Here is a 12,576-nt window from a genome sequence, read left to right on the forward strand (position 1 = left end):
TAAGGCAAATAAAAGTAGTAGGAAACAACCAAGTTTGACGGGTGTGATGTAATAATGGCAAACGATCAGATTCATGAATGAATTTATTCTTATTCTTACGTATGAATTCGGGTATATGTATATTATATGCCACGTGATTAAGAATTAATTCATGTACTACTACATAATCAGTCAGCCATTAATGACTTAATTCTTAAAATTAAATCAACCTGCTTTGGTCAAGTTCATCGAACTTATCTCTCGTAGATACTGAGAAATAGTTTAGTCTAGAAAAATATAGTATGATCTCATTTTTTTTTAAAGAACTATGTAACATGATTTATAACCTTTGAATGAATGGATATTTTCATTACCACTTTTTAATTAACTTATTCAGTCCGCCTGAATTAAATCCGTGTGCAACGGATGAAATTAACAATTAGAGATATAATTATTTATATTAATATTAAAATTTTATTGGTAAATTTTTAAAATATATATATATGAGATAAATAAAAAGAGAAAAATATTTATACAAAAAAAATTAAATAAATTTAAAAAAGACTCTTATTTAAAAAAAATATTAAATATATAATCATTTATATTATATTATCTTATTAACTTAAATTAAAAAAAAAATGGTATCATAACATCAACAAATATCAAACAGAAAATTGTTAAAAATAGAATTAAATAAATAAATAAATAAATTTCTGCTATGTGAGTTAATTAGTTATCGAAAAAGTTATTAGGCTTATCTCTTGTCTTGAGTCATATTCTTATATAGTTGGCTTACACATCTCATCCACTACTTAGACTAATTGATGAACGAATTTTTTGAAATTTTTGCAACAATTTTTTTTCTTATTTTATTATCACTCCATGTATTATTCATTTATTTGAATGTTAATATGGTATTAAGAGCCTTCTGTTCACACTAATGACAATTATTTTCACTAGTACTTTTACACATCCATATATCTTCTTCCTCCAATCACGAATCACGATAATGTTGGCTAAATAATATAATTTTTTGACCATATATATATATATATATATAAAAGTTTTCTTAAAATATAATAGCTTTTCCCAAGAAAAAAAAAGTTAATTCATACTTCTAAGTAAGCTCACACTTTAATTATAACACTACTTTTCATTTTTTTTGTACATATATTTTTCATTTTTAAATACTCAGAGAATATCTCACTTTTATATAAATAAAAAGACTTCATAAAGTGCGTAATTTATTTAGTATTTCTGTACTCCCCATTTTTTAATAACTAACAAAAAATGAATGAGATAAAATCTTGTCATCTATTTTGATGAATAGCTAATAGTGGCGGCTACATTAAACTATGTTGTGATAAGTGTAAGTAGGATATGAGGTGGATGCTCATTTTTTAATGTTGTTTAGGATATTAAGAGAGATTACTATTAATGAAGTTTGAAAAAGATGACTCCTTGTATGTATATAAATTAATAGGGGTTTGTTCTGAAGTAATATACACAACAACATTAATAACAATTCTCTCTCTCTTTTTCATTATATTTCTTTTATTATCTCTTCCTTATTTATTTATTTATTTAGTTATTTTCATAACACGTTATCAACACGAAATTCTAACGATATTTTAGGAAGACTTCAGGTAACAAATTTTTATTATGTCGAAACTCTTTCATCTTGAATATAATGCTTTTGATATATCTAGAAATAATTATTTATCATGGATACTAGATGTTAAAATCCATCTTGACTCAATGGATCTTAGAGATACCATTAAGGCTGAAAATAATACATCCCAAAAGGATAAAGCCAAAGTTATGATTTTCCTTCATCGTCATCTTGACGTATGATTGAAAAATGAATATCCCACATTAAAAGATCCTGCAGATCTGTGGAAAGACTTTGAAGAAAGGTACAATCATCAAAAGACATTGATACCTCCTCAAGCCTGATATGTTAGAGAAAACTTTCTCGACCTTCCATGCCTCAAATGTGCTCCCGCAGTAGCAATCGAGAAAAAGGATTTAAAAATATTCTGAGCTAATTTCTTGCTTTCTTGTTGCTGAATGCAACAATGAGTTGTTCTTAAGAAATCATGAAGCGTGCCCAGCTGGCGCCGCCCCATTTCCTGAAGCAAATGCGGCAATTTATAACCCCAGAATAGGTAAATGGCAAGATTTTGATAATAAGAAAAATTATGGAAGGAAAAGAAATTATGTTCACAAGAAATGATCTCACCAGATGTGGGATAAAGAAAGAAACAATGGGCAAAGTAAATCAATTAAGGATAAATATTTCCGTTGTGGTGGAAAGGGTCATTGGTCACGTACTTGTCGTACCCCAAGGCACCTAGTTGATCTTTATCAAGTATCATTGAAAAAGGATGACAAAGGAAATGAAACAAATTTTGTTTCAAATAATGAAAATTCCACCACTCATTATGATGTATCTAATTTCTTTAAGGATTCAAGGAAATATTGGCTATTTGATCAATGATGGAATAATTTGATATGTGTATGTGTTTGTTAAGTATTCATGTGAATAATTTTACTGTGCATGCACTTCTACTCATTTTATTATTATTATCATTTGTCTTTGAAGAAAAATGGCAATGACATATTCTGAAAATATTTGCCTTGCGGATATTGCAAGTTCGCACACTATTCTTAAAAGTGATATATATTTTACCTATCTTGTGCCAAAAGAAGAATATGTTAATACTATTATTGGCTCAGGCAATGTGATAGAAGGCTCCGGAAGAGCTATAATTTTGTTTCCTGGAGGAACAAAATTTGTAATAAATAATGCACTATTATCTACCAAGTCTCTGAGAAACTTGTTGAGTTTCAAAGATATTTGCCGAAATGGATATCATATTAAAACAATGAATAAGAAAAATCATGAGTATTTATGTATAATAACTTATGACTCAAATAAAAGGGTTATATTAGAAAAGTTGCCCTCACTTTCATCTGGGTTGTATTATACCAAGATTAGTGCAATTGATATCACATGCCACTGTAAACCAGAAGTTTACTAGCCCTAATGAATTCTTAACTTGGCACGACCAATTGGGTCATCCGGGAATAACCATGATGCGGAGAATTATTGAAAACTCCCATAGACATTCACTAAAGAACCAGAAGATTCTTAAATCTAGTGAATTTTGTTGTGCTGCATGTTCTCAAGGAAATTTAATTTTAAGGCCATCACCAGTAAAGATTGGATTTGAGTTTCCTGAATTCCTAGAAAGGATTCAAGGTGATATATGTGGACCTATTCATCCACTATGTGGATCTTTTAGATATTTTATGGTCCTAATAGACGCATCTTCGAGATGGTCTCATGTGTGTTTATTATCTTCTCGCAACCTAGCGTTTGCGAGATTATTGGCTCAAATTATTCTATTAAAAGCACAATTTACAGAAAATCCAATCAAAACAATTCGTCTTGATAATGCTGGTGAATTTACTTCCCAAGTTTTTTATGCTTATTGCATGGCTAACGGAATAAGTGTTGAGCATCCAATAGCTTATGTTCACACACAAAATGGGTTAGCAGAATCACTTATTAAACGCCTCCAATTAATTGCTAGACCCTTACTTATGAGAACAAATCTCCCAACCTCGGTTTTAGGGCATACTATTTTACATGTCGCAGCACTTATTCGTTTGAGGCCAACGAGTTACCATCAATTCTCTCCTATGCAATTAGCTTTTGGCCAGCAGCCAAATATTTTCCATTTAAGAATATTTGGGTGTGCGATATATGTTCCCATTGCACCACCTAATCGCATCAAAATGGGACCCCAAAGAAAATTGGGGATATATGTTGGATATGATTCTCCCTCTATAGTGAGGTATCTTGAGATACAAACTGGAGATGTATTTAAAATCCGATTTGCGGATTGTCATTTTGATGAATCAAAATTTCCAACATTAAGGGGAGAGAATAAGCTTCCTGAAAAGGAACTTAATTGAAATGCATCATCGTTGATGCATTTAGATCCTCGATCAGGGCAATGTGAACTAGAAGTTCAAAAGATTATACATTTGCAAAGAATAGCAAATGAATTGCCTGATGCATTTTCTGATACAAAGAGGATAACTAAGTCTTATATACCGGCGAAAAATGCCCCAATTCGAATTGATGTCTCAGTTGGACAAATTGCCACCAAAGCAAATACATGCCAGAAGCGTGGCAGGCCTGTCGGTTCCAAAGACAAAATCCTTGAAAGCGAAAAGAGGTCAATTCTATTTCTGTTGAAAAAGACATAGTAGAGACACCTGCAGTTGTCCAAAATTCTGATATAATTTTAACGCCAGGAGACGTTCAGGTACCTGAAAATTGTGAAAATGACGAGATCTCGATAAGTTATGTCTTTACAGGAGAGAAATGGGATCGAAATTGTCAATAAAATATTTACATATAATGTGGCATTAAATATCATGCATGAAAGTAAGGATCTTGAGCCAAGATCAGTCGAAGAATGTCGACAAAGAAATTATTGGCCAAAATGGAAAGAAGCCATGAAGGCTGAGTTAGACTCACTTGAAAAACGTGAAGTCTTTGGAGCTATAGTCCGTACACCTGAAGATGTAAAAGCTGTTGGATACCGATGGGTATTTGTGAGAAAACGAAATGAGAAAAATGAAGTTGTGCGCTATAAAGCTTGACTTGTAGCACAAGGTTTTTCATAAAGGTCTGGTATAAATTATGAAGAAACATATTCCCCTGTAGTAGATGCGATAACATTGCGTTATTTGGTCAATTTATCTGCATATCATAAACTACGTATGCATTTAATGGATGTGGTAACAGCCTACTTATACGGATCATTAGATCGTGATATCTGTATGAAAGTTCCTGAAGGACTAAAGATATCTAAACCATTCAATGAATATTCGCATGGGTTATACTCAGTCAAATTGTAAATATCTTTATATGGTCTAAAGTAATCTGGACGAATGTGGTATAATCGTCTTATTGAGTATTTGGGTAAAAATGGATTCAAGAATGATGATATCTGCTTATGTGTTTTCATAAAGAAATATGCATATGGATTCATTATAATTGCTATGTACGTTAATGATTTAAATATCATTGGAACCCGTGAAGAGATTCCAACAATAATAAAAGCTCTAAAAGAAGAGTTTGAGCTGAAAGATCTTGGAAAGACTAAATTTTTTCTCAGCCTACAGATCGAGCATACAAAAAATGGGATCTTCATTCATCAAACAACATACATAGAAAAGATCTTGAAGGGATTTTATATGGATAAGTCACATCTATTAAGAACCCCAATGATCGAAAAGTCTTTGGATGTGGAAAAAGATCAATTTCATCCTAAAGAAGAAAATGAAGATATCCTTGGTCGTGAAGTACCATATCTTAGTGCCATTGGAGTACTACTGTATCTTGCTAATAATATGCGACCTAACATATTATTTGCTATGAATTTACTAGCAAGGTATAGTTCCTCTCCAACCAGAAAATATTGGAATGGAATCAAACAAATCTTTCGATATCTTCATGGAATAGTTGATATAGGAATGTTTTATCGATATGGATCCAAGTCACAATTAGTTGGCATGCTGATGCTGGATACTTGTCTGATCCACACAAAATGAGATCTCAAACAGGATACCTATTCACGTATGATGATACAGCTATATCATGAAGGTCCACGAAACAGACGATAGCAGCAACCTCCTCTAATCATGCTGAAATACTAGCAATACATGAAACAAGTCGCGAGTGTTTTTACCTCAGGAGTCTAATCCAATATATTCTGTCATCATGTGAACTGATTGATCAGAACATAGCTCCAACTGTTTTGTTTGAAGATAATACAACATGCATTACTCAACTTAAGGGTGGATACATCAAAAGTGATAAAACAAAGCATATTTCTTCAAAATTTTTCTTCACTCAAGATCTTCAAAATCATGGTACAATTGATGTCTAACAGATCCGCTCAAGCGATAATCTGGCAAATTTATTTACAAAGTTACTCCCAAAATCCTCTTTTGAAAGATTGGTACATCAGATTGAGATGCACTGATTTTGAGATATTAAATATTGTCGACAAGAGGGGGAGACTGTACTCTTTTTCTCTTTGTCAGGTTTTTTCCCATTAGGTTTTCTTGAGAAGGTTTTTAATGAGGCAGTTCCCATCACAAAGGATTTTGTACTCTTTTTTCTTCACTAAAATTTTTTCTCATTGAGTTTTTCTTTAATAAGGTATTAACGAGGCATAATCCTAAATAATCATCCAAGGGGAAGTGGTTTGATAAGAATACCTGATGTGGATGCCCATTTTCTATGAGACTTAGTTTATCAAGGGTGATTGTATTTAATATAGTTTGAAAAGGGTATCCATCATACGCATATAAATAGTGGGAGAAAATTCAGAAACAAAATAACAATAACAATATAAAATATTCTCCTCTTTCTCTCTTTATACACTACAATATAAACTCTCTTTTTTTCTTTATCTCTCTGTAAATTTAAGTTACAATATATATAAAATTAGTAAATATATAAATTACTTCTATTATAGTGAAATAATAGTATTAATAAACATTAATATTATAATCTTATATTTATATTTTTTTATTTTGTATTTATTTCATCTTCTTTATTTATTTATTTTACAACCGCTTTCATATAATATGACCCAATATTTCCTTTTGAAATTTGGTTTGATAAATCAAACCCTAAAATTTTACATTTTTACATACTTAGTTGATAACTTCTGAACCAAACAAAACCTTATTGTATTTTAAATTTTAAACATTTAAATTTGATTATTAATTATAATTTAAATTGAGATTCATTGTATATGATCTAATTGATTTGTTATTTTTATTCTCTAACAACAATTTAAACCGTCAGTAATTTTTTCCAACAATTAAAAAACCTTGCTAATTTGAACAGTAAATTTAGCGACGGTCCAAGACCGTCGTTAATTATATTTGTCCAAGATGATTCTTGCAAATATATTTTTATTTATATAATTAAAAAAGTAAATTTATATTTCTTATTACTATTGATTGATTTCACTTTATAATTTAAATAGCCAATAATTGTTCGAAATAGTAAAGAAGTAAACTAGAGTTTGAGAATTCCATATAAAATAATAATTGAATATGGAGTGGGAATTTATTAATAACAAAGAAATGATAAGAAAATTAATTAATTATAAAACAACTATTACATTTTTATAAGGAATTTAAAACTACAATGACCTATATAAAATATTCCGAATCTTAAAATATCTTCTAAGTTTTATTGACACCAGCAACAAATTTGAATGAATAAATAATTGAATAAATGAAATCAATAGAATCAAAGAATGATTTTATCAAAACATATGAAGAAAATGACGCTATTTAGTAGTAGATGCTTTCTTAGTGTGAGGGGATCTCAGATCACGGAGTCTCCTCTCATGTGAAAGTATTTTTGCGAACCTGAAAAAAAAAAAAAAAACTCAAATTTGTTAGTAATTAATATTATCAAAATTTAAAAAAAAAAATCAGTAGTTGAATGAGCTTTTACAAATCATAAAGGAATTTAATTTTTATACACAATAATAATATAAAGCGATTTTACACCGATTTTCAACCGTGTATTACCACGTTATAAAAAATAATTAATTTTTAAATACATAAATTTAATTACATAACTATGCAAAACTCTTATGATTAGTCTATTAAAATGAATTTATCATAAGGATGTATATTTTTTTTCCTTCCTAATAATTATACCTTTTGAGGGCTTCTTCATTGGTTCCTCCATTTCCAATTGGTTCAATTTTACCATTCTCTAAATTCATCCTAGAGACTGGTTTCTTCAACAAATTTTCACCAATTTGGCAAAGTCTATCCAAATTCTTCTTAGTAGCAATGTCAACTGAAGAATCATTTCCAATCAACGTGTCATCCTGCAATATCCATGTTGTTGAAAATATTCAATCACTTATATTTTATATATTGGTTTAATTAATTATTCCATTGCTAAAAAGTGCTTTCTAATTGAATTTTTAAATTATTTTTAATTTTATAATTAGGTCATTTTCATATTAAAAATATTAAAATTAACAAAATATTTTTCTTAAAAAAATATGTCATTAAAAATCTAATTAAGTTCTTAATCGTAGATATCTTCAATTTGCAAAAAAATATTTAATTAACTCTAATATTTTTACATTAGAAATAATTTAATTATAAAATTAAAAATATATATATAAGAACCTAATTATAAATTTAGTAAAACTATAGAAATTAACAGAGTAATTAAACCTTATATATTTAATAATACTTGATGATTATCAAAAAAAAAAAAGAATTATATAGAATTAGATTAATTATATTTAATTAACCTAGTTGAAAATTAGATTAATTACCTGAATTCGAAGATAATTGTGTTCTGAATGAAGTGCTCGAGTAAGAGTAGCTAAATGGAAATCAACCATATCAGAACTTGATTGAGAGAAAACATCAATTAAAGGAATGGAGCCACTATGAGTTAGCCAATCTAATAAACCCCATTTAGCTGTCATTTTTGCATCTAATTTTTCTTCATTTTTGGCTGTCCCAGTCCCTATTGAAATTATTAGGAACCGACTATAATCTGAAGGCTTTATTGGAAAGAAATCAGCATTCTCGTTGATTATTTGCTTTGTTACTTGATTCATAGCAACTAGAGTCTACATTAAAAAAAAATAAGTGAGAGAAAATTAATTTTCATAATTAATATTTTTATATATTATCAGCATAAAAAAATTTACATAAATAACTAATTGTGTATTATATTATCACATTAACAAAAATAATCAATTTTTAATTTTACTATTTAAAAGATCATCTAAATATATAAATCTAATTAGATGACTGTATAAAATATTTTAAAAATCAGTATATTAAAATTAAACTCTAATGATAATAATATATACCGGATTATTGGCACAAACACCACCATCAATGAGGTTGAATTCATGCACATTTCCTTTTGGATCTTTGTTGGTGAATTGGTGAGCAGGGAGATAGGTTGGTGCAGCTGATGTGCCGATGCATATGTCTGATAATTTTGCATCCAAGCAAGGCGATTTCTTAATCTGCATCAATAATAATTTTCAGATCTTGTTATGGTTTATTAATTTGATATATGGTTTAATTTTGGGTCATGGAAAAATAATAATTAACTTATTCTATGTATATAGTAAACCCTACCTAATTCCTTTATTAATTAATATTCAGCGGAATTATTAATGTAATTATTCTCAAAGGTAATTGCTATGATGTCAAAAAGTGTTTGTCTAACTTACTAAAAAGGATTAAAAATAAAATTAATATTTAATTTTAAAAATATAAAAATAAATAATTATTAAATATTAAAAAATTATTATAAAAAATAAGTTAGACAAAAATTAAACACCAAATTATAAACACTATAAAATTTACCATTTCCAAATTGAAATAGCAACCCTAGTTATTATTTTCTTCATTTGTGTTTCATGTGTAATATTATAGTTATTAAAATATTAAAATAAATATTAAATAACCAACATAAAATTATTTATAACTATGTCATAAAATTATTTTTTCTAAAAGTTTAAACAGATAAAAAGAGTAACATAAATATTTATATCTCTAATACGTTCTTCAGGTAATTAAAAATTTATTTTAAATTTTGTTTTATTTTTTATAATTTTTTATTTATTTACTAAGATTAAACTCTAGATCATTCGAACATACAATTTTGATATCGTGTCATGAAATCACTTCTTTCCAAAAATTTAAGCTAACAAAAGAAAGTAACACAAATAATTATATTTCTAACAAGTTAACTACTTTAATAATATAATTTTTTTTCTTTAATTACTAATACCGCTGCTGCCAAAAAAATATTGTTAATTATTTTTGGACGAAGAACGTGATTGTATTTAAGCTACAGATAATGATACTAAGTATCATTAGTGGAAACACAGTCATTCTTATCTTTATCACATTATACTATTATATGCCAATAATTATTCAGTTGAGATGTTGATGTCATTTCATCACGAGATTCGTATTATTATTAGGAGTCAAAATTTTCAACAACAAAAAATCTAATTTATTCAAGGAATAATAATAAAAGGAACAAAAATTATATATAATATATAGCACCCCATTCATGAAAGTTGGATGAAGATTCATTTTCAACACTGAAGACCAAAATAGAGACTTATAGATCCAAGAAGTAAGAGAGAGAGAGAGAATGAAACCTGGTAAGATGAGAAAATAGTTGGTTGCAAAGTTTTGATGTCAAAGGTGGGAATAACAACATTGGTGATGGTCTCATGCAAACGAATGTCTCCAAGTTTCTCTTTAACCACTCCATGCAAATATTTTCCATCATATTTTGGTCCTTCCAATTGTCTTATTACCTTTGCCATTAATGTTCCACGGAGTCCTCTATAAAAAACATTGAACCCCAAAAGCTTAGTTATTAAACTTGGCATAGTAATTGACTAAGTCAAAATATTAGGTTATTAGGTCAATCATATAAACTATTAATTTAACTTTATTTTCTAACTTAATTTCAACAAGCATGTATCTTGGTAATATTGGACTAATTTTTATAGTTCTTTATCATATAAAATAAAGGTGGAAACTCAGGTGCAGTCGACTTTACGTGAAGCTGATACCTGAGAGTCATTAAATGATTTGACTAAATTTTTATCTAACGGCTCTCAGATACCAACTTCACGTGAAGTCGACTTCACCTGAGTTTTCACCAAAAATAAAAGATTCGATAACAAAAAAGATTCCGCCTAATAATTAATTTTTTTGGGGAAATTATTGAAGAAAATGTATTTTTAGAGTTTAATTTTAAAGCACTGACAATGTAAAATATTTTATACAGTCGTGCAATTACATCCGTTATTTTGGATAACCATTCGCATGATTAATATAAAAAGTAGTTATTTTTGCTGATGTGTCATTACGTAATTGTATATATGCACGTATAAAAGAGTGCATTAAAATTAAATTCTTTTTAGAATATAGAAATACAATATAATTTAAACTATTTGATAGAAACATTAATGTTAATTACTTACCTAGGTTGTGGAAAAATATTTGGGCAGTGTTCCATGTAAAAGGGTTTGATATCCTTAGCGGCAAAAAGTGGACGGTTATGTTTATCTGGAGCAGTTAACATAGCAGTTACAAGACCTCCAGTGCTTGTTCCTGATATCACATCAAAATAATCTGCAAGCCTCACTTCTTCACCATCCAACTCCTACATATGAATATAATGCAAGGACTATATATCAACATCAATTTTGTTCTTATGAAAGATTAAGAGATTAATTTTTATAGTTACTGAAATATGGTTGAAATTCATCAAGATTCTTATTGGTAGTAATTAGGTTTAAAATTTTTTTTTTTAAATAAAAATAAAGTTATAGTTATTACATAAAGATATTTTCATGTAAATATGATAATCAAAATATTAATACGTATTACATTAAATAATTTAGTCAAATATATTAAATTATCTAATAATTTTTATCTATTATTTTCGTACGAAGGCATATTCATGTGAGTAATAAGTATTGGTACCCTTCAAATTAGGGTTTTTAATTTCCTTTGATATCTTACCGAACTCAGGTTAAAAAAGTAATTAAGTCTAACTACTATCTTTGAAGGGTGAAAACTCAGGTGCAGTCGACTTCACGTGAAGTTCATAGCTGAGAGCTGTTAGATGAAAATTTAGTCAAATAGGTCAAATCATCTAACAGCTATCAACTATCAACTTCACGTGAAGTCGACTGCACTTGAGTTTTCACCTCTTTAAAAAAAGTATTTTTTTAAAAGATGAAAAAAAAAAGGAAAGTATAGCTACAAGTTTATTAATTAAATTTCATACCTGAAGTTGTGATTCAAGGAAATTAAGAATGGTTGCTGGGATAAGTCCCCTAATACCACCTCCATCAATGCTGAGGATGGTAATTAAGTTTCCATAAGTTGGGGGCTGAATTTGATCAATGGATGATTTTGATCTCTCCATGGATGATATAATACTTGTCATGCTTAATAATTAATTGGAATATAATATATACTATCTTGAAAGTTATATGTAAATATCAATAATGCCTAAGAGAAATTAAAAGTTGAAAGAAAAGAAAACAAGCTAAGCTAGCTAAGGTAGTTGTGTAGTAGTGTTTGTAGAAAGAATGAAAGAATGAAAGAAAAAGAAAGATTCAAGCTTTGGTATGATGATTGTTGTTATGAGGAGATAGATTGGTGTGGTTAAGTGCCTATTTATAGTGGTTTAATTGTAGTCAGTCTAAAATTCAAAGAGGAGCAATCAATTTCCGAGTGAAGACAAAGTCAAGGGCCGGAAAGTTGAAGATTTTAATTTGTTGAATTTTCTTGCATGGTGTGCATGGATATAAATGCTTATACGTTACACAATATGCATTCACTATATATTGGCGAACAAATCCATACCCTATACACAATATTTGTAATATTTATCCATATCCGATATAATTTTTTTATTGCGTACGTATCTTCTAATTCGACAAGTCAATCAAGTCA

General features: G+C 28.6%; 1 protein-coding gene across 1 annotated transcript; it reads right to left on the reverse strand.

Moving 5' to 3' along the window:
• Positions 1–7,243: 7,243 nt before the first annotated feature.
• LOC107647775 (patatin-like protein 2) lies at positions 7,244–12,111 on the reverse strand. Its single transcript, XM_088491330.1, has 7 exons — positions 11,903–12,111; positions 11,091–11,272; positions 10,254–10,443; positions 8,940–9,101; positions 8,391–8,693; positions 7,753–7,928; positions 7,244–7,455 (listed from the first exon to the last, which is right to left on the reverse strand). Exons 1-7 carry the CDS (start codon positions 12,062–12,064, stop codon positions 7,374–7,376), a joined length of 1,257 nt encoding a protein of 418 aa, XP_088347456.1. The 5' UTR covers positions 12,065–12,111; the 3' UTR covers positions 7,244–7,373.
• Between the last annotated feature and the right edge of the window lie 465 nt (positions 12,112–12,576).

Source organism: Arachis ipaensis, chromosome B6 (assembly GCF_059453495.1).
Source record: "Arachis ipaensis isolate K30076 ecotype BB chromosome B6, ASM5945349v1, whole genome shotgun sequence".
Lineage (NCBI taxonomy): Eukaryota > Viridiplantae > Streptophyta > Magnoliopsida > Fabales > Fabaceae > Arachis > Arachis ipaensis.

Excerpts from the sequence above, each read along its gene's own strand:
- LOC107647775 (XM_088491330.1), bottom strand. The coding sequence starts at position 12,064 with ATGACAAGTATTATATCATCCATGGAGAGATCAAAATCATCCATTGAT. Across the intron at positions 9,102-10,253 it reads CTATTTTCTCATCTTACCAG|ATTAAGAAATCGCCTTGCTT; the intron begins GTTTCATTCTCT and ends TTATTGATGCAG. Across the intron at positions 8,694-8,939 it reads GTGTTTGTGCCAATAATCCG|ACTCTAGTTGCTATGAATCA; the intron begins GTATATATTATT and ends TTTTTAATGTAG.